This window comes from Amphiura filiformis, chromosome 16, assembly GCF_039555335.1.
Source record: "Amphiura filiformis chromosome 16, Afil_fr2py, whole genome shotgun sequence".
Classification (NCBI taxonomy): domain Eukaryota; kingdom Metazoa; phylum Echinodermata; class Ophiuroidea; order Amphilepidida; family Amphiuridae; genus Amphiura; species Amphiura filiformis.
Genome location: NC_092643.1, coordinates 26,221,874 through 26,245,487, shown reverse-complemented (window position 1 = coordinate 26,245,487; position 23,614 = coordinate 26,221,874). Strand labels below are relative to the sequence as shown.

General features: G+C 38.1%; 2 protein-coding genes and 1 long non-coding RNA gene across 3 annotated transcripts; 1 reads left to right on the top strand and 2 right to left on the bottom strand.

Annotated features, from left to right (window-relative positions):
• Nucleotides 1-413: 413 nt before the first annotated feature.
• Nucleotides 414-9,492, bottom strand: LOC140135797 (uncharacterized). Its single transcript, XR_011856570.1, has 3 exons — nt 9,299-9,492; nt 3,969-4,075; nt 414-1,412 (listed from the first exon to the last, which is right to left on the bottom strand). It is a non-coding gene; the product is annotated as an uncharacterized lncRNA (long non-coding RNA).
• Nucleotides 9,493-9,512: 20 nt separating this feature from the next.
• Nucleotides 9,513-18,478, bottom strand: LOC140135796 (uncharacterized). The gene is made up of 5 exons (XM_072157415.1): nt 18,252-18,478; nt 17,566-17,646; nt 16,180-16,302; nt 13,609-13,661; nt 9,513-10,293 (listed from the first exon to the last, which is right to left on the bottom strand). The coding sequence occupies exons 1-5, from the start codon at nt 18,427-18,429 to the stop codon at nt 10,207-10,209; spliced, it is 522 nt and encodes a 173-aa protein (XP_072013516.1). The 5' UTR covers nt 18,430-18,478; the 3' UTR covers nt 9,513-10,206.
• Nucleotides 18,479-19,047: 569 nt separating this feature from the next.
• LOC140172528 (leucine-rich repeat-containing protein 3-like) lies at nt 19,048-23,043 on the top strand. Its single transcript, XM_072195674.1, has 5 exons — nt 19,048-19,289; nt 21,135-21,194; nt 21,359-21,427; nt 22,013-22,084; nt 22,968-23,043. The coding sequence occupies exons 1-5, from the start codon at nt 19,078-19,080 to the stop codon at nt 23,041-23,043; spliced, it is 489 nt and encodes a 162-aa protein (XP_072051775.1). The 5' UTR covers nt 19,048-19,077.
• Nucleotides 23,044-23,614: the final 571 nt, after the last annotated feature.

Genomic DNA, 23,614 nt, shown 5'->3' with positions numbered 1-23,614 from the left:
TCATGCGGTACCGATGCATTGAACCATAAATGTCAAAGAAATCCTGATAACTTGCACCTGTAAGATTAGTCTCTTTGAAAAGAGTGGTATTCTATTATATGATTGAAGACAGGTGATGAGTGAAAAGTGCTGCAGTGCAGCGCGGTATATTCAAAACTTGTATTCATCTATTGCTATGGTAGTTAATCCGATTATGACGTCACTGCCACGACATATAGTGTTACATACCGCATATATAGATTCCTGTCATCTGATTGGTTAAAAGTGCAGTCATTGAATTAGCTATGCCCTCCTTTTTAAGAATTACGTAAAAACTGAACTATTCCCCGGCATAGTCATTTTCACATCATCGGTGTGCATCCCGATCAAACTCTACGCGCGATGACGTGTTCGCATTACACACGCTGGCGCCAACCCGCTGCCTGCCAGTTGCGGTGACGCGATCAGTTCATAACGAAAAACTTTCTTTGTAAATTTTACCATGACCTATGAACAATAAAATAGGCCTTTTAACCAATCAGATGACAAAAAGTATATAAAACAAATATTGACTGCTTTATTTGGGTCATAGTTAACATTATAGGCCCACGGTGATCTCAAAACCATGCTATGACCCTCGGCTGTGCCTTGGGTCATAGCATGGTTTTGAGATCACCGTGGGCCTATAATCAAAACCATGCCGCTCATAGCAGTCAATATTTGTATACTATCTACTGAAGATAGCAGACACATTGCTGATTATGCAGTGTAATCAACTGAAGATATCAGATATACCACTGATTACACCCCGGGATTAATAGTGCTATCTACTAAAGATAGCAGACACACTGCAAATCATGCAGTGTAAAGTGCTATCAACTGAAGGGTTTAGTTTGAAGGTGATTATGTTCTTATTATGCTTTTTTGAAATTAATGGGTGATAAATAGAACTAGCCCAATTTGCAATTAGCGAGCAAGTTCCATTCCCAAACCAGCGAGCATCTTAGATCATCATACAGGTATAAGAGTCCAGCACAGAGCCTGCACAATTCTGTTGCAATTAGTGGTGGGTTAAGCCCATTATTTATCTTAATTCTGCTACTTCTTCCACAGCAGTTTTTAACATGACACATATAGTGTCATTCACGTGAGGCCACAAATTAGTCCCCCAGATCATTAAAGATAGTCTGATAAAATGTCACTTAATATTGCCAAAGATAATTCAATTCATCTCTTGACTTTTGCTGAAGGCTGGTACTTTACATAAATACTAATTTATAGCATTGTTTGACAAATTGTGTAGGTTGAATAAACGGTACCAACAAGAAAATGTACGCTCCATTCAAAAAGCATGCTTTTTTTTTCTGTAACCATGGCAGCTCTATAAGAGGTAGATTGATGTCCTGAGGTCCCCTTTTCAAATCATCATGCCCCTGTGAAAGAAGACAATAATAACAAGAACATAATTATTTAAAAAGCTTTAATTATAAAACCATTTGATGTATAATCAATGTTATTGCATGCAATGCATGGACTAAATCTACCAACATGAATTTCAACCAATGAATTTTTTGGATCTTGGATTCTATACCTCCCTGTAAACTTAAAGTGGAGGTGTGATTGAAAGGTCTATTTTTGTTCACGGAGTGAACATTTCCACTTGGACCCATATCTCATATGCACAGCTCATCCCTTACATACACTGTCTCTTGAATAGCTATTGTAGCCCATCAACCCTGTGGTTAAGAGGCTAGGAAATAATTTCTAATGTCTCATACCCGGGTTTATATCCCTTTATCTAATCCTGCCCCACATGACAAAGTTCAGTGCAGAGTCCTAGTTAGATATGAAAATGGAAAGTTAGAACAAATTACTATACCGTACACCTGATCCATGAACTGTGTCTTGTTTGTTTGAATCAGGGTCCTGCGTCACAACATTTAGCTAGAACAGATAATTTTGAAAGCTGAAGTTGTCTGATGAGTAACAGGGGCAATGTGGCGCAGTGGTACAGGCTCTACCTCACAGTTGGAGGGTTGCAAGTTCAAGCCTGGCGGTGCCATCGTGTTGTGCACTTGGGCAAGGCGCTTTACTTCACTTTTTTTTCTCTACCCATGGGTGAAATGGGGAGCTGTTAGGAATTTTGTCCATTTAGCACCATCTAAAGGTATGAGCATGCCTTGAGCATTGTATAGCAGAGCCATATTCTAACAACAGCAGAATACATGTGAAAGGTGCTGTATAAATGGCAACATTTATTAATAGTGGATGTAGGCAAGTTGTTCTACTCTTTTACCGGGCTTTGAGTTTTAAAAATATTGAGGAGTGCGATAAATAGCACTCCTCAAAATTGTGAGGAGCGCTATTTTGTGAATGAGGAGTGTGATTACACTTAAATGTTATGTAAGCTTAACCCTAACCCTACCCGTGGTTTTTGTGCTATCGGAAGGGAAAGAAGGAACGAAAAAGGAGAGAAGATGAAGAAGAAAGTCACTTGGCACCCCGGATTCGAACCTGGGACCCCTCGCATGCCACGCAGAAGATCCCCAGCATGTAGCTACACAGGTGACGTTGGCCCGCCAACGATTCCCTGGGTATATATGACTTGGTCTGATTGCGCCATCAAGTCCTGTGGAATGCATGCACGCAGAGCGTTTTTAATAGTGAGCTTTAGTGAGTCCTAGTTCTGTTAGGGTTAAGAAGGCATAGGGAAAACATGCATGTAGCTTAACCCTAACCCTACCCGTGGTTTTTTTTCTATCGTAAGGGAAAGAAGGAACGAAAAAAGAGAGAAGATGAAGAAGAAAGTCACTTGGCACCCCGGGGCTTCGAACCTGGGACCCCTCGCATGCCACGCAGAAGATCCCCAGCATGTAGCTACACAGGTGACGTTGGCCCGGCCAACGATTCCCTGGGTATATATGACTTGGTCTGATTGCGTCATCAAGTCCCGTGGAATGCATGCACGCAGAGCGTTTTTAATAGTGAGCTTTAGTGAGTCCTAGTTCTGTTAGGGTTAAGAGGTACTACCCCCTTTGGTAATTTGAGATTTTTTGCATTTTTCTCAAAAATAATAACACACTGGTAACAAAGGTTATGTATATTATTAGCAAGGAATCAAATTACTTCACTGAAATTTCAGTGATTCAAGACAAGCGGTTCAGTATAATATGATAGGATATGAGGTACATCCTAGCTGTACCTCTTTTCTTATCATAAATAACGAACTGCTTGTCTTGGGTCACTGAAATTCCATTTTAGTATTTTGATTCCTTGCCCCTATAATACGGATACATTTTGTTACCATTGTGTTATTAGTTTTTGAGAAAAATGCAAAATATACACTAAATTTATTGAGGGGTGTAGTACCCCTTAAAGATTTAAGGAGTGCTTTAAATCACACTCATTATGATCATTTAAGGAGTGCAGAAGAGTGTGATAGCACTCACAGAACTCTCGCACTCCTCAAAACTCTAAGCCTGTTTTACTGTATGAAAGAACTGAATATTGCATAATGCTTGCCATTATGAATATTTCCTCCAAAAAATAATACTTGACTTGGTACTTGACTTGGCTATGACAGTGCTTAAAATTTCTTTATAACCGCCATATTTTAAGAGTCATGACATAATAATTTCTGATCCATTATTACATTTCCATGTACCTTTTTAACATATTATTGCACCAAACTTACGAAAATTTCCACTTTTTGAGCCAATTTTGCATAAAATTTGTTGATTTTGCCCCCTGAAATTCACTTCCCCCGCCAAAAAAAAATCCTGGCGCCACCACTGGCTGTGGCTCAAATAATCATGGCTCAAAATGAACATCATAGTCGACAAACAATAATTTCATCCCGGTACACCGCTGTTCGACAGTGTCTCACTTCAAGCAATTCCAAAATGTTGACAGCCCTGCCACCTACCTTTGATCTGAATTTGTTTACTGTATAGGCCTAATAGTTTTACTGTTGTCATGACTCTACTTACCAAGTTATAGTTAAGTATGTCAATTGTGTCCTTACACACCCTTCATAGAAATTAATCAATCCATTTACAGATTTTACACATCTCCACACATTGATAAGCTGGGCCAACTGCAAACCAAACACAAAGACATAATAGCATAATCACTAATCAGTAATATCAACTTGACTAATATTGAATGTTACTGCAAAAATACCCACACATGTTATATACAGGGTGTCCCAGAATGATCTGTACCGGGAAAGATGGAATTTTTTAGGTATGAAGGGCATGTTGAATGGTCATATTGTTTTGCATTTTAAGTTCTACATATAGTTAGCTTTCTCAGATTTTTTAGTTTTTAAAATTGGACGTTTCTATTAGAAGTTATAGAAGATTGCGTAAAAATGGTGAATTCTAAGTTTTGACAACGCAACCTATTTTGAAAATCCGTAACATTACTAACCGTTCAGCACAAAGTTATTTGGAAAAAGTTATGCAGGTATTTTAGTTCTGCCCTGTTCATATTTCCACTAAATAGCCGATATCTATCTATTATTTATGACGTTACGAAGCAATCATTATATGGAATTAAGGATTTGTGGCCTAATCCCATTCTCTCTTTGGCGGTAGTTTTAAATATAGTTATTGTGGTGTGAGGTCCATGTCATTTGAAATGCTTGCAGAGATCGAACTGGTTGTGGTACAGAAAAGTCGGCTCCTCAATTTACTGTACAGCAGCGTGGATTTCTTTCAAAAACTTACTGGCAAACCGGCAGCTATGTTGAGACGCAAAGAAGATTCATTAGACGATAGTGTATAACAAAGAAGTTTGACGAGCACGGAACTGTCAGGAATCGGCAGAGTGAAGCTTCAGGTGCTCGTAAGACTGCAAGAACTAGAGCTTAACATTGCAGCTGTCCGGCAAGCTTTAAGGCGGGCTTTAAGGCGCAACCCCAACAGTAGGTGTCGTCGAAATGCTGTGCCAAACATCCCACGCTCTTCATTTAATCGTGATCGTGCCATTTTTCAAAGGTATCCGAGTCGTTTTTCATCGATTTTACATTATTGCATGCCACGCCAAAACAAATAAAGGTAGCGTGCTGAAATTAACAGAATAAGTAGGAGACATATCCAACATTATAATGCTGGTATCAAAAATAGATACACTGCCCGTCTTCTATTTTTAGTTATTTTTGCAAACACGGTACAAATCATTCTGGGACACCCTGTAGTTTGGCAGTGATGTATGTGTGTATTTTGTCGGTCACATTTTCGAATTACACACATAAAGTTAATCGCACATATATACGCACGCAAATTAGAAATTCAAACTTTAATTTAGAGAATCATTGTTTTTAGATTCAGGATGTATACCAAAATTGCTTTTAAAAAAAAGATTATTTTTGGAATCTAATTAGGAGTTTTGCACACTAGTAAACCCTAATTTAATGATTTTGGTATGTAAATTTTGACCCAAAAATCAAAAAATGCAACGGCCACTGTCTAGTGCAGGGCAATGCATTCCGAAAATAGTGTATCCATTGCTACATAATTAATCCTGTTACATTGCTACTTCTACAGCAAATACCCTTTATACTTTGTTTTTTGCATGTGTTTACCATTGGGACACTTTCAGGGGGGTTGGCAGTTTTGCAGCATACATGTTTCTACTACGGCTATATGGGCCACTCTCTGTGACAAAAAGTTGAAAATAGCCCTGTACCACTTTAATTTATTGGAATGATACATGTACATATGTCAGCATAATTATTTATGAACATAATTATTTATGATTAGTGTCTAACAATCACGCCAGGGTTGCGTGCCTTCGCATATCGCAGTAGAGCTTTGCGTGCCTTCGCGATTACGGGATAGACCTTAAAAATAGATGGTAAGTGCATAGCAGTTTTGCCCATCTCATTTCATAGAACAATTGGCCCTCATTATCGGGTGAAGCTTTTGACTGCTCAAGACTCGCACACAATGGCGGCGGGTCCAGAGCCAAAATTCTCGTTTGTGGTGGGACGAAATTTTGATAGACCTTTTACATTGTAGCTCTGTGCCTGTTATTTTATGAATTCTTCATGTTCTAAATTTAAAAAAACAAGTAAGTTACAGACTATATTCAAACACAAGAAAAATAGTCCAAAGAATCAACATGTTGCCATGGTAACACAAATTTATTGATGTGGCGGGACGGAATGATAAACTTCATGTATTTGTGAACACAGTATGTTTGTTGAATTTGTATCAAAAGTACTACTGGGATAAAACATTTGTTTCTAACATGGGTATTAACTTCATCTACCCTTTTGTTATGGAAGGAATTATAAAATTCACCCCCCTCTTTATAGTACGCTCATTAATTTGTAAAAATCAGGATGGAATGTGGCTGGACCGAATTTTGTCCACCATGTCAAAATCAACAAAAAAACAAACAATTGATTCACTTTAAAACTTTCACTTGGAATGAAAAATTATTGCAAAATATTGACTGAGAAAGAAATTTTTTATGCCTTCCTGAACTTAAAAAAAAAATCATCTCAAAATGTAGCGGACTGGCGGGCCATGTTTTACACCATAGACCCTGAAAATAGAATTATTGCTGACATCCTACTACAAAAGGCCTGAAAAAAAAAGAAGTTAAAATGACTCTGAGTCTAGCAATGTTGATGAATTCAAATTTTGTGTACTCGGGAATATTTAGTTGATATTTTGAAAGTAGGCCCCTATTGACTGAATTTTTTTTTGTCCCTTCTGGAACTTAAAAAAATCACCTCAAAATATGGCGGGACGGAATTTTACACCTATTTTAATTTAGTTCTTTATTTTTGCAAAGTCCACTGACACTGAGATTTTTTTAGTGCTAAAATTGTCTATAAACAGAAGACCTTTATAATACCATAAACAAAAAAAACCCTATCTTTTTTAAATAATGTAGTAACATCAAATTTAACAATTCCGTCCCGTCACACTGAGAGGGCGCTACGTGTGTATTTTATTGCTTGCATTCCGAAATTGACGGGCAAATTACTTTTTTTTTTGCTGATTCATAATCTTTGGTTAGTAGTCTAACCAGCTCTCGAAGAAATTCACTCCTGTGACAATTTCTAAATTTTAGGTTGAGTGATGACCATTTTTGGCTCTGGCCCGGCGGACTTACTGCATACATGCTTGGCACGCTGGCGGGCAGTGGCGGCTACATGATGGACGTAACGCGTACATTGTTGTATGTTCCAGCTTGGCCAAGAATTATCTAATTGATGTATGCATTTATTATAAACCTATATAAAGACCAATGGGGCATTATGATTGTTGAAGAAAATATATGCTTGGTGTTCACGACATTTATTTAAAAGTGGCCAAAACAATGTTGACAATATCCGTTCAATGAATGATTCATGCATTCAATTTCAAACTTGACATTGAATGCCGGGCAGGTCCCCCACTGTCAAAATCGGACCAGCCAAATTTACACTATTAGTACAGAGCCTGAAAAATAAGATCCCGCAAATCACAAATTGACACACGTATGGGAGCTGCCATGGGGTGGTCGGGGTCGCTGGGTGTAAACGAACGCGTCACCAGCAAGCGCCCCACGCGATCAATAACGTGTATAGAGCGCATAATCGCGCTGTACGCGACGGGTAGTTCCTGATATGCGATGACAGGGTCAATGGCCGCTTCTGCCCCCGTCAGACTTTCCTGCCGCTGTGGCAAGTGGCAGGGCGTTTCAACCAATGACAAGCCTTGATTGTGTCCTTTTGTCTGCAATGCGTAAGTGTGCCACACCGCTCAGCGGCAAGCAGTAGACTGCTGCCCTCAGTTGTCAACCGTCTGGATTGACGACTGAGAAAACTATGTGGAAAAAAAGTGACGGATTTTGCAACAGGATTCCTGTGCCGTGGTATAGAGCATGCGCAGTTATGTCCAAATTGACCTTTTGACCGAGTTTGTTGTTTTTATAACTTCAGAGCGCAATCTTGTCACAGCGGCGCGGTACAGCGACGCGGTACACAGGCGCCGCTAGCATGCTAGTCAGTCGCGCTACAGCGCACAACCAAGTCGCATTGAATAGTTTTCAATAGTACAGGGATTGTCAGGGAACCCATACCATAGTGGCTCTGCACAAAAAAAATGATAGGGCAGCGCCAATACCGATCATACCGTAGGTATGCCAGGTGAATTCAAATTTGCCATCAAACGGCATCATTTTATATATCAAATTAAAGCCCTTGAGTGAAGAAAGCCAACACTGAAAACCTTTTTGTCATAGCACTTTCCGTAGCAAAGTTACATCTTGTCAAAGATTGACTTTCATCAAAAAGATTCAGCTGGCAAAATTCCCCAAAAAAGCATTTCGGGGGTGTTTCTAGATCTTAGTCTCATGACGATAGCAGCTTTTTTAATGGAACTGCTATCAAATTCCCTCTGAAATTCCATGTATGAGTCTCTCATCACCAAAAAAATCATATATTTGGGTCAAGTGAAGTAGACAACATATTTATGTAGGTTTCCTTGAGCAAGCGGTTCTTTTAAATTTCAATGTAAATTTGCATTGCCGGTTTATTTGGCTGGGATGTGTTAAAACTGATGTTTCCCTCTCATACCTATAGTAGGAATTCCAATTGAATGAATGCAGCTTTCAATAGCTGTAGGCCCTACTCGATCCAACCGCGACCGTATATCGCGTATTTCAAACTACAACGCGAACGCACGACCTTGGTCACAATGCTAATCAATCAAGAGTGCATTGCCTTGGCATGGTTAGATTCACTTCTGCGTTAATCACGCACAGTCGCACACGCTGGCGTACATCGCACAGTGTACGCAAAAAAAAAACCTCACGCTATTGTAAACTGCGCTCATTCAATTGGAATTCCTACTATACATACCGATCAAATGATGTGTCTGTTTTGCCCAGTTTTTTTAAGTTTGCGTTGCGAACTAGATTGGAATTATGCTGGTTTCATACTACCCTGTCCCTGACGCTTGCCGCTTAGCGGCGTGGCGCACACGCATTGCAGACAAACGGACACAATAAAGGCTTGTCATTGGTTGACACGCCCTGCCGCTTGCCGCAGCGGCAGGAAAGTATGCTGGAGGCTTTAGTCTATAAGCAAGCGGCAGGGTAGTATGAAACCAGCAATCAGGGTCCTGGCCCGGGTTGAAGGGTGACACTGTTGACATTGGTCATTGCCGATTGCATGCAGCACATGAGCAGCTGCATGCCATAGCCATACATGCATAGTGCATGCAGCGTCCTAACCTTGTCGTAGTCGTATGTCTATTTTATTTACTTTAAAATGTATAAAAATTATCTGTATCCACACAAGTGACACAATACTTACAAATCTTCACACAATCACGCAACCACACACGTAGCCATCGTTGAAATAAAAGCAGAATACATTGCCGTGCTGGTACAACGCACTACCGCCGACATGGCTGGATCAGCAACACAGCGAGATGAGCGAGTCAGCGAAATACCGATACATCGATTAGGCCGTCTGGCCATGCAAGGTTGCCAGTCATCAAGAAATCCTCCGTCCCCCCCTGAAGGAGGCTATACCCGGCTACCTGTAAATGTAGACCCGTGACGTCACGCAGACGTCACGGGTCTATTAGATCTGTCGATTAAATGCACTTTTTTGGCCCAGATCTACGCTGTTTCGTATATTTATCAGCGTTTCCAACCCTTTTGAAATCATTCTAAGGCACTGATTCCATGCGCTACAATGTCAAAATTGTGGCTGCATCATAGATATCTCGGGCATCTCAGAGCATTACCTGGTTTTTCCATATGAAAGTAATTAAGGTGTTCCATCAAAGCGTTCGTCGTGTGCTGCCACCTAGCGGTGGTTCCGGGAACGTTGCGTCTAGTCCTATGAAGCTTCGGCCTTTCAACTCTTTGAATATTCATTGATTATGTTGATAAAATATGAATAGGGGTAAGGGACCATTTACAAACACTTGTAACAGGGGGCCTGATGCAAAAAAAAAATCACATATTTTTCAGGGCCCCCTTTCGGACCTAAAATTATTTTCAGGGCCCCCCCATTTTGGCCATGAAAAATGAACGTCAATCACATAGAAAATAGCGTAAACTCATGTTCTACGAGAAAAAATTTAGGTGATATCTTTAAAGCCCCCTTCAGGGCCCCCCTTTTTGCATCAGGTAGCCTGTTACAAGTGTTTGTGAATTTAATAATATAAATAAGTCATCCAGCCTTGGAATTTTACGACGCATATAGGCCTATTACTTCGGATTATTTATCCAAAACAACCAGCAAAGTAGGACTTCATCCTTGCTGTTGGTAATAGTTACATTACCCTTCGTGTGGTCCTACATGGGAGAGAATGAGAGAGGATTAATGTGAATATCGTATAAACGAAAAAGATACAGAAATGTCAGCGTTTTGAATCTTTTTGATGAAGAATTTATAGTGTTCGAATGATCTTAGTTTCAACGGCTTTTAAAAGTAGTGAATATTCTCAATCGAGGCCTTCTTCTCATACCAATGAAAATTCTACAAACAACAGATGGAGTTACGATGGTATCACCTGCAGTGGCGTACCGTGGCCGCCCCAACCCCGGGGGGCTGAAGAAGAAACAATTTTGCCGCCCCTTCCTTAACATCCCGAAAAGGTTGACCCCCTTCTTTAAAAGTAAAAAAAAAAAAAAAAAAAGGATTTTAGGCGCTAGCGCCCTAAAAGCAACATTTTTTCAAAATTTTATATGCTTTTTCAATTTTTTGCGCCCTTTTTTATTTGCTAATTCGTTTTGCCGCCGCCTTCATTTTTGCCGCCCCTGTTTTTGCCGCCCCTTCTTCTTCCTCCGCCCTTCGTTTTTGCCGCCCCTACTTTGACCCCGGGGCTGGCGCCCCAAAGCCCCCCAAAATACGCGCATGATATAGTCGTTAACCTTTGTATGGAATTTTTCCGAGCAGAAAGCCTTGGAATCATACCCTGGCGTTAAGCCTAAACTCTGGCTGCGTTTTGTCGATGACACCTTCGTGATTATTGAGCGCACCGAATAAGGCTTCTTTCAGCACATCAACAAGTTTGACGATAACATAACATTTACCCACGAACGGTGTAAAGACGTCACGCTAGCTTTCTTAGATTGTCTGGTTAGTGTGCATGGTGTGAAGAACAATGGTTTGCTATTAACATCTTAAGTATACAGAAACCTCCACGCACATTGATCATTATTTACAATATTTGGATTACATCACCCATTGATAGACAAGTTAGGAGTAATAAGAGCTGGCTCTCTACAGTATACTACCACCATATCAAAGCGAGAACGAACTAACCACAGAGGGGAAAGGCCACGTCAAAGAATCGCTGAAAAACTGCGGTTACTCGAATTGGGCGTTTCTGAAAGCCAACATGAACAGGAAAAAATGCCAAAAGCTCGCGTCACAATCCCATGCGCTCTGTGTCATACAGAGAGCAGCGCCTGTGTCAGGTCGCTCTCACTTTGCTCTCTCAAGTTTTTTCATATTGAGTGTGTTTTAAGATCTTTTGCATGCTCAAATTCAACATGTTGGATATATAAGACATAGAGATGTTCATGATGTCACTCATTTCTAGAATAAGTGTGCCATTTCGATGCATTTTCCTACTACTTTTGGTAACATTTCTGCACCAGAATGAAGCTATATACAGGGTTGAGACCAGAGGAAATTCAACTCATCCTATTGATCATATTGATCCTATTGATTTAGGATTGATCAGCCCATCAAGGTTTTCATCAAGTGGCTATGTTATTCAACCATCTCGAGTTGATTGCCTCTCATCAGGTATGAAGTGTGAAAACTCATCTTCTCTATCATCTCTGACTTTGGTTATACAATCTTGCTTACAGTATTCTCCTATTGCCTTGCATGGGCTAAATACTACAGACTATACTGAATGTCCACTATCTTTTGAAACATGCAGTACCTTAGACTCTCATAACCTCCTTCGCAACCCATGCTTAACTCATCATTATCAAGAGAAACTACTTAGCTCTACGCCCAAAAAGACTAAGAAACGTTGGCGCAAGCGTGGTAATCGCCGAGGGAAAAGAATCAACCAAAATAAGCAAAATCCTGTTGCTGACCCTTTTCGCCCAGTTCACCCTCATCAACATCCCTTAAACACAAATTCGAACAGTTCAGCATTTCCAATCAAATTATACAAATGCTGGACTATGGAATGCACGGTCGATACGTGAAAAAACTACTACTGCATCTGACTATCTAATTAGTGAAAACGTGGACATATTGTTTCTGACAGAAACTTGGTTAAACATCAATGATCAAGTTGTTATTGGTGAGTGCACCCCACCTGGATACGTTTTCAATAAATTCCCCCGTGGAACTAGTAATCATGGCGGTATTGCTACCATCTACAGACAATCCATGAATCTCCAAATCGTTAACCTTGGCAATAATATTATAACCTTTGAACATGCTGGTGTTCTTGATAGAACAAATGATATCCTTTATGTCATTGTATATAGACCCCCACCATCAAGGGAAAATGGCTTTCAGCTCTCAACCTTTCAGACCGAGTTTGAAGATTTCATGAGTGAAATTGCCCTCATGCCCAGAAAAGTGATTGTTGTTGGAGACTTTAACATGCACGTGGACATTCCATCAAAGTCTGAAGTCAGACGGTTCTTAACTGGCATCGAGACTTCTGGTTTTCTGCAACATGTCACCGAGCCAACACATATATCCGGACATATCTTGGACCTTGTAATATCAAGACCCGACGACAATTTAATTCACTCCTGCCGTGTTCAAAACAACATTCGCTCGGACCAGTTTATGGTAAACTTCCTCATAAACCAAAAGAAACCATCTCTTATAAAAAAGACTGTAACGTACCGTAATTTTAAGAGCATCGATCATGAGAAATACATAAAAGATGTAAAGAGTGAACTTGGTAATCTCTCTATAGTGAGCTTTCACCTGATTTGCTGATTGCAAATTTTAACTCTAAAATGCAAGCTGTATTAGATCACCATACATCACCATTTCGGGAAATGTAACAAACAAATTCTTGAGTAAAAGAAATATTAAAAAAAACTAGATATAAATATCTAGGACGCGTTCTTTATATCTTTTTGAATTTTGATCAACTTCACCAAAAATATTTGAAATTTGGGCGAAAATCATGCTTTTTTTACACAACTTTTTTAAAAAAGTGAAAATTTCTCAAAGTTGGTCAAGTTGATTTACTATACTATTGCTACATTACGTACCAGGGGCATACCCAGCCTTCTTTGGCAAAATAAACATTTCAGGGGTCAAGAAGAAAAAAAACTAAATTTCATTATTTTGCATAATTTTGATGCATATATCGTTTTTTTCTCTTCGAACTTAAAATAGGGCTATATGCGCGCGTAATCGGGCTCCTTGCCCGTTTTCTTTTCCTTTGACTTCCGATTTCTCTTTCAGTTTTTTCAGGAGGGCATTTTTGTCTTTTATTTCTGTTCGGGGGTCTGCCCGCCCATGCCCGCCCCATGCTCCCTCTCCACCCCACCCGCTGGCTACCGTACGCTACTGTTACGTACATGATCACCGTTGGGTGGCCCAGTTGAAATCCTACGGAAGGGGGGTGGGTGTATGGATTTCAACTAGAATAACCCAATTTAATATCTTACCAAATACATGTCTGAGACGTTAATAATGTCGGTATCAAAACCAAAGATTGTTTCTGAAAAAAAAATAAAGAAAAACAAACTCAAAATAAATTAAAACACAATACACTGTTAAAAAGACTTTAAAAAACGCTTTACAATTTCCACCTAAAGTGTGTTCAACCATTAACAACTCAACTGAGTGTTATGATATTGGTTCACGCAATCGTGGTTCATTATTCAGATTCAGATTGTTTTATATTAGCTTATATTTGAACTTTCAGATTGTTTTATATTTGAACTTTTGAACAAACGCCGGCTCCCAATTACCCAGCGTTTCAACAGCAACTGAGAAATCTCTTTTTGGGGCAATTCTTAACTAAGTGAGTGCCCCTATTTGTCTAGGGACAACTACATTATAGCTTTTATGCATTATGCATGGGGGGCGAGGTTACTTTTAATAATAGTCTGCAAATCCATTACTTAACTAGATGCATTATCTTCCAAACTCGTTTTAATGAGGACGAAACAAATACATGCGCAGCAGTACCCTACTTCGGTTCAAAGGTAGAAAATACTTCCAAGGCTGGAATCCGATGTAATTATGGCTTTGGTGTACTTTAGCGAAAAACTGGACTTCAACGAAAATTGAGGGCGCAATGTTTGTGAAATCTCATAATGCCCCAGTAAAGTCAACTACCCACATACATGTCCGTACTCTTAAGGGGGTATAATACCCTGATTTTCATCAGTACCCCTCTTCTTTTTTTTCTTGCAAATTTATGAAGTACATAAATATGTTCATCATCTCATGTCCTGAACTTATAAAATATCTCTACCTACAAAGTGTTTTTAAACCATGTTAGTATATCATTTTTACCCTATATACTTTTTTTGTTTACCTGTTACTATGGGATTATAGTAACTCAGTATGTGTGCATCACTCATATCAAAACATAATTTATTCTATTCAAGTAGTACAAGAATAGAATCAATTATATCCTTTGTTATACCATCTTCAGACTGTGATCAACTAGGCATCTCTTCCTCAATGAATGGTATAGCAAATTTAATACTATATAGCCTCTATCATGTGTTGTTTGGAAAAGAGATTTCTATAAGGTTATAGGTCATCATAGGTCAGGTTATAATCACCTGGTTGGGGTCAAATTTAGGCATCCATTTTGAAATACATGTGATATATCAACATAGCTGTAATGAGGCATCAATTTTGATATTTGGTCTAGTTTGTCTTTTTACTGGATATATAATGCTATGATGGACAGAATAACATTTCTTGGGAATGGATGTAAATGGTGAGTACAATTTAGATTGTCTAGTTGAAATGGATTGGACAAACCAATCCATTTTTGCTACCAAAATCACAAAAATGAAGCTTACGAAAAACTACCTAATCTGATGGTATAGGTGAAGAGAAATGCAATTTTTTTTCAACATAACTGTAGTTTGGTTGTGGAAACTTTTTACCTGTGGCTTAATTAGGTTTCAGTGAAATAATGTCGCTAGTTAAAAATACAAAATATAGCTTAAGGGCTGGGGTATGAACGTTTGGACAGTATTTATTGTGGGACATTAGAGCACATCAGACATATCGAATTGCATTCTGAATACGAAGAATGTCCTTCTGATATCAAATAATTTTCATTTTTGAAATTCGCAATGTAATACACATTTTATGGCAAATCATTAAAAATTGATATTTTTGATATTTAACAGTACTCGAAGTAAACTTTATAAATCTGATGATTTATATTTGAAGTGTATGTAGGTGGGATGAAAAGCCGACGATCAATTGAAAATTTTGACCTTTCGTATTGAAGATATGGATTTTTTTCCCAAAACACCAAAAAAAATTAGGTCTTTGGGGAAAAAATCCATATCTTCAATATGAAAGGTCAACATTTTCAATTGACCGTCGGCTTTTCCTCGCTGCTACATACGCTTTAAGAATATATCATTAGATTTATATAATTTACTTCGAGGACTGTTATATATCAAAAATTTGAAAAATATCAATTTTTATAATTTGTCATAAAATTTGTATTATATTGTGATTTTCAAAAATGAAAATTATTTGATATCAGAAAGACATGCTTCGTATTCAGAATGCAATTCGATAGGTCAGAGGTGCTCTCATGTCCCACAAAAAATACTGTCGAAACGCAATAAACGCTCATTTTAGATCCCTTAACAGAAAATAGAAGCATTTTAACCAGTTCGTTTGTTGAGCACTAAAAATCACCAAGTTCATGAAGTCATCAAGAACCACTTATTCCCATTTTAGATATCAACATTATTTCTCTAATGCGTTAGCAACGCCAACATGTATCCAAAATTTTAACAAAATCCGTTTATAGTAAGCTTTCCAAAATGAAGTGAATTTAAAACATCGGTGATGTACCTCCTTTTGACTTCTACCTGTAAAAGCATGTAAGCTACATTGATACCGATGCCACCAATAGAACGAGAAGATTTGCCCCTTCATTTTGCATACTACTTTGTCCAATTTTATTTTCTCATTTCTTCACAAAATGCAAAAAAAATGCAATGGGTGTAGTACCCCCTTAAACTTACCTCCTTTCTTTATTGGACACAATGGTGCGTCAAGTTGCATCGCATATTCACATAAATTGAATTCAATATGAAATGGCCATATATTCATATCCAAGCTAAATGTCCCATCAAGTAGAGAATGTGCTATTTGGAAAATAATGAAACATACAGATACATTTCTACAACTTTGTATAGTTGAAAAAAATATTTAAAATAACATATTTTGACTTATTCCAAAAACGGTAATTTCAAGCCAATGTTGCGTTTGGACGAAGTAAGCATATGTTAATATTTTAAAACACCAATACTAATGGGTTCCAATCTATTTGATATCCCTGTATTTTGTTTACCGATCAGAGTGCAGCAGATAGATGATGTATAGCGTTGTTTTCAGTGAGAAATGTCATTCGATATTAACTACCAGCAAAATGAAACCAGTTAGCAAAAACAGCAAACTGAGTATGTCAGTCAGCAAGAAGGGAAGACTCTCTTCGCTCACCATCTCCAAGCAAATCGGATCCTAGTCAGGACATGGTATCGCCAGCATCGCCAGTGTCTAAACCTAGCCAGGTCTTTTAAGAAACTTACACCAGGGTAGAAAGCCCCGGAAGCTTCTCCAATAAAAAAGACAGTAATAACTGATAATCTTCAGGATCTTTAAAAGCAAGTTGTGCAACTGCTGCAACAAGACCTAACTGGGACAGTCATCCCAGAGGCCCATAAGGATATGGAAGATGTAAAGTAGAAAAAGCACTAAGCGACAGATGCTGTGATGAAGAAGCGGTCTTGTGGTCTTGCTCTTTTATCTGATCGACTTATACGGGTAAACAGAATTTTTAGTTTGGACCTAGACCTGGCCACCCTACTGCGCTGTTGTCTGCCATACCTTGAAGTTTTTTAAAACTTCTGTTCTTCTAGGATAACCCATGCAACAACTTGCTTTTCAATAACCATAAGCTCGTCAGTTTATCACTGTCTGCGCTCTCTTTGACAAATTCTCTTTTGATACAATTAATATTGGAGAAGCCTCCGGGGCTCTGCCCTGGTGTGGGTTGTGAATTCAAACTAGGAAACGTTAGACCTGTCATTGAAGATTGGCTAACCTGGCTAGGTTTAGACCCTGAAGCTGGCGATGCTGGCGATACCAAGTCCCGACTAAGACCCGATTTGCTTGGAGATGGTGAGTGACATGAAGAGAGTCTTCTTTTCTTGCTGGCTGACATACTCAGTTTGCTGTTCTTGCTAACTGGTTTCATGGTTTCATGTTGCTAGTAGTTAATAATGATGTGGCTCTGAAAAGAGCCGTTTGTTTTGGGGTTTACTGCTTCTTGTTTGCTCCATGCCCCTAATATTAATAAACACAATATGTATAAAAATGTCAACGAGCATGAGGAGTGTTACTGATACCTGCAGTAAGGTTGCATTCCACTGTTAGTTTCTTTTTTATGACCACAGGCCACGGGTGAACAGAACAGCTCGAAGGAGGCCCTGAAAACAAGAGAAAAGTAAAGTGACTCAACGCGACATTACCCCACGGGAAGAGTATGATCCTTAGTTTAGATTTGGTCGATCTGCTATCACACATCTGCTATCAACATATCATAAAAAAAATTACCCCTCCCCCCTTATTACGAGAGAATAACTCAAAATCTATGTATGTTAAAACTCGAAAATAGCAAAAAGAAACGCATTTTAATTCTGCAAATGTTGATGATACCTTATTTGTCTGGATAGCGATGTAGAAATTTTGAGAAAAAATCAAATGAAAATGAGGCTCCGAAATCTAAGTCAAATTATTTCCGTGGGGTTTTCTACGCGTATGTACTAATTGTGATTTGGGGTTTATTTCAGAAGATTTATAATCTCATTACACTGTTAAAGGTGGTGCAACATAAGATCATGCAACACTGTATAACTGAATCAAAATGATTGGAACCGGGATTTCAAAAAATGTCGCTAATAATTGTAATTATGTGAGCAAATGTGAATTCAGTGATCTGATAATCTGACGCCAATAGCATGACTTTGTAGTCACTTTGTAGCGGGACAAATTACACTATTGCCATGATATTTTATGTTTCTCAATAACTTACCACAGTTCTTGACAGTCATTACATCCGTAGGTGGTGGCCAATCATGGAATGGAGATACTTCTTTAGCAGAAAGCTTCCGAATCTTATATTTGTAATCAACTAATGGATTGCACAGACAAAGAGTAATAAGAAACAAGACCGGTAAATAGGGTGCAAATGCCTTGGCAGCAAACGCCATTTTGTTCCGCCGAACTCTGGATGGAAAGCACTCTGGCTGAAGCGAATTACGCAGTCCGCAAAGAAGTAAACTTCGTATCAACGAAGTGCAACCAAAAACGTTATATAATTGGCGATTGCGCTAGTATAAGGCTAAAAAAGTTTCGTATAAACTCTTTAATTTGTTAGTGAAACTTGGACTGACAATTGATTTTTATTCACATTCTATTCAAACAGTTGCATGTGACAATGCTAATAATTATTTTAATTGAACATTCCGGACTGCGTATCGGGAAGTCCATGAACGCTATAATTTCAATAACTGTGACTGCCCAGTTCTCGCCTGAGACGAATATACTCGAAACTCGACAAAAAATAACACTCGTTCTCGCAGTTATGCATTTGTATTTTTATTTCCTCGTTCAATTTTTCAAGGTAAATTAGACAGGTATAATAGTTCACCTATAGTTGAACTTGCTACTTGTGGACAATGTAGATTTTGTATTCAGGATATAACTCTGCTTTCGAAACGATCTTACAACACTTTTATTGTTTTTATACCTTGTTTTGGAATAATTCTCTATTAATTTCCCCCTGGTAAGACACCGGCGCACATTGAAGTTAATAGTAATACGTCTATATAATATGGGGTGGCCATAACGGTTTCAATATGTCAATATTCGCTAATAGCGGCGTTTTACTACCATTGGTTTTCATTGGAATCGTAGTGACACGGGAATCACCCATAGAGACCTATGGCGATTATGATCAAGTGTGTAACATCTGCAATTGCAGCTCTTTTGACGACTATGAATTCGTCAATTGCTCTTATCGTCAACTACAAGAACTGCCACCAGACATTCCTGCGAATACTGCAGAGCTGTAAGTACATAACGACTGCTCAGTGCCAGAAGTGGGTAAATGCAATAGCTGCCATGTGTAACTGCCATGTGTAAATGAGTACAATGTGTGTAAATTATCAAATGTTCACAGGCAGCTATTGCACTTACCCACTTCTGGCACTGAGCAGTAAGCAGTCGATAAGCATAATTCTGTATGCAGCATACAAATTCTCACATCGCACATTTCATTCAATCATTTTTCCCCTGTCATTTCGATTTCGAAATGTACATAAATATATGCAACACAAACTCCTCAACAAAAGTTTGGAAAGTTTTTTTGAAGCATTTATATCTCAGGATTATTTGTGACAGGTTCATATCGTGATGTTGCATATCATTGGGTAGCTACTTTATTCCGCTTTACAATGACACCACATTTGAAAACAATCACTTTTTCATGGCTGAGTACACGTCTTGTGAATGTAACGCAGATGATTTCACACTAATTGCCAAAAGCCCAGAAGATTGCCAGAAATTGATCAACTCAATGACGTTCTCAGGTGGACACTAACCATGAAAGCCAAACCAGTCGAATGCCGTTCGCATGCAATGAAGAAGTTCATCCCAAACACTATACAACGACGAGAAGGACAGAACACGCAATAAGCAGCATACGACCATAAGTTAACACTTGATGGAGGTGAGATTGCTAGCATCCACAGTCAGCCGATGAGATTTCTTGGCAAGTTAATCTTTTAAAGACTTGACAGACCATGCCATCAGACAATCTGTGAAAGACAAACTGGTATGCTGAAAACAACGGACAAGAGCCAACTCAACGGTATCATGAAGATGTGGATTTACAACAACACAATCATACCCAAACTGACATGGGAGTTCACCATCTACAACTTCCCAATTGGTTTCTCGAGAACCTGGAGGCTACTTGCACCAAACACTTGAAGAGATGGGCTGGAGTAAGCCGATGCACCACCAACACTACCGCCCTGTACCGAAGTAGGAATAGACACGGCATACAGCTAAAGAGGCTCACCACTTCTGTAAAGTGCATGCAAGTCACCAAGTACCATCTCAACAAACACTCTATAGATGGAATCATTCAAGCCCTGTACAAAGACTGGCTTCGAAAGAAGGCAAAGCAAGTCAGATGGAATGCAGAGAGAACACCACCTGATACTGAATGAGATGTGCAGAGGACAAACAGATAGAGCAGGCCTTGGCTTTAGAAAGAACCAGAAGCTGATCAAAGACATGAAGCCGCAGGAACACAGAAAGTGCTTGGCCGGTCTTGTTCAAGATGTGGATGAAAATGATATGTTTGTCTACCTATGCTAAGCAAGGACAGTGGCTCAAGTGGGACTCCGCCATGCAAGTTGGCATATGCAAGAAGCTGCTGTATGTGTGGATATCCGAGCTGTTGGCGTTCCATATGCCATACATGACCAACTGCCAACCATTACGAACCTAAGACGGGGCAAGACCAATCTAGAATTCTGTCAGCTACGACATCACAGCAACTACACACTGTGCCATATCCTAAATGGCTAAACTTCTTCTCACTACATATTAATCTATCTCGCGCAGGAGACAAAAATGACAACATACATTTTATTTGTGCCATCTTCAGTAGATAGAAAAACCGCATGAATTTGAAATTGAATCAAAAGAAAATATCGCAAAATGTCAAATTGTAATTTCGTCTTCAGAAGAACAAGTAACATGGTCCTATAAAATATCGATTTATCTCGTTCGTGTTTTTGTTTTTTAATTGGTGCAATTTTGGTTTCCAATACTGCTATCTACTGAAGATCAAGTTAAAATACTTTCCACAGTATTAACATTTTTTTTGTAATTTATTACATAGTAACTTCGAACACAACAACATTGGAGCTAAGATTGGCCTACCATCTTCGGTAATTCATTTGTAAGTATTATGTTAAAAATCACGTCTTGACTAACACAAGCACGCTTATAAAAATTGTTTTTCTAATTAATTGTCTAAACTTTGTATAATCGTTGCAAAAACCTAAAATTGAAAAACATCATCTAAATGAGTAGCTGCATGAGTCTTGCATGATTGTTTCACAGATACGGGAAAGACAACCAGTTGACGGATATATTTGGAATGTTCAATGAAACTACCGGGATTACTGTCGTGTAAGTGAAGATTATCGGCATGGCAGTGATATTATATTCAAGAAAGATTAAATTTTAGATTAAAATGTTGAAGGCCTTTAAGCAGTATGCAGACTCCGACGTACAATATTGTATGTAACATATCTACGTTATTTAATCTATTGCCATTCTATTTCCAATAATGTTTAAGTTCTAACGAATGTTTGATGACTTAAAATCAATAATATGTTACGTATAATATCTGGTAGAAATATATTATCGATTTTACGTCATCAAACATTCGTTAGAACTTAAACATTACTGGAAATAGATTGGCAATAGATTAAATAACGTAGATATGTTACATACAATATTGTACGTCTAATAAAAAGTCTGCATACTGCTTTAGTGGAAATGGTGCCAAACGTCGATATTCAAATCTTTAATTCAATAGCTTTATGACCATGTTAATGCGAACATGTTACTCACTTTGGGGGAAAATAATGTAACCACCGCATAGCATTTTATTAACTAAAACCAATAGGATATAATTAGCTGCAAAATCCGTTTTGAAAAATATCCCCATACCTCTGTTCTTGCTAATATACTTTTCCATTTGTCCTATAGGGATCTTGAGAATAACCGTATCACTTCCATTCCGAAGGGAACGTTTGCATCTTGCCACAAGCTGACAGAGTTGTATGTATCTAAAGCTAAGATTAATATAATTATGCTATTCCTAGATAATTGCTTTGTTACTTTATTGAAGATAACAATTCTATTTTTTGACTGTAACTCCACAACTGTTGTCTGTGCTGAAATAAAATTTCCAGTGCAGTAATTGTAGTCCTTGCCCCTATAATATACATATCTTACTTTGAGAAAAATGCAAAAATAGGCACAAAATTGGCCAGGGGTGTAGTATCACCTTAAATTGCCTAAAGGGATTAAGAAAAATAATAGTTTGAACTATCTCCAATATTTGGTTCATGTTTTATGTGACAAAGTTCGCACAAATTGCACAAGTCAACAGGATTACATGGCGACTTATGGTGTCTGATTTGATTTTTATTATCTTCTAATTCTGGAAACTTTATATTATAGAAAGTGCAAACTATTCTTTATCTGGGATATCATTGGGTTGCTGCAACTTTAACGAAAATCGGAGCAACATAAATTTGTGACCCCTGAACAACTTTGGAATTAACTCTTGACCGGTTTTTTGCTTCGGAAGCAGATTTAATTTTTAAGTCTACACTTAGACACAGTGTAAAAAAATTTACAGTAATGTTGCATGTTTTGTGTTCCTTTGATACATTAGAGAATGAATTTGGAGAAAACCTTCTGATAATTACAAACACTCGCTGAGCAGCAAGACCTTCCCTCTAAGCTTTTAATCCGATAAGCTATTTGTTTTCATGAATTGGAAAACATTCTTTGATGTATTACTGAGCTCAATCTTCTGAAATTACTGGAGCGTGAGCCACCCAGGCTGGTGGCTCAGCATAGTATTTTATTAACAGAAGGTTTTCTCCAAATTCGTTTCCTAATGATAACATTCCATGTTGATTACACTCACCAGGTACTTATCTGCGAATCCTATTCATGACTTCAATGCTGATTCTTTTATCGGCTTAAGAAGCTTAAAGACGCTGTAAGTTAATTGTACATAATTGTCATTATAATGCTATTACTAATAAACATGATCAAAATAAGTCTTAATTCGAGTGGAATGTCAGGAGCCCCTTTTTTTAAATACTTTTACCCATTTAACTAAAAAACAACAACGTACTTACATATACTTAAATAAATAAATAAATAAATGAAAAAAGTTCACATCATTCAAGAATGAATAACTGTAAACAATAAAAACTTCATTTTTAAAAAGTGTATACTTAAATCGTAATTAAATAATAGAAATACCAAAGTATTCCATCTTTTTTTATATTGATAGATATATAATGATAATATTATTGGCCTTAACTCAAATCTTGTATTCCTTAACTCATTTCCTATAAGATCTATGTATCTATACTATTAAAGAGGAACTTGCCGATAATCGATACTGATCGATACTTTGAAGAGGAACTTGCCGATAATCGATACTTCTTAGGATCGATTCATCGGTATCATCTCAGAGATATTTATGAGATATTTATAGATGAAAAATAAATTAATAGATAGATAAATAAATAAGTTTTGAAGACCATAAAAAATAGGCAAGCAGTT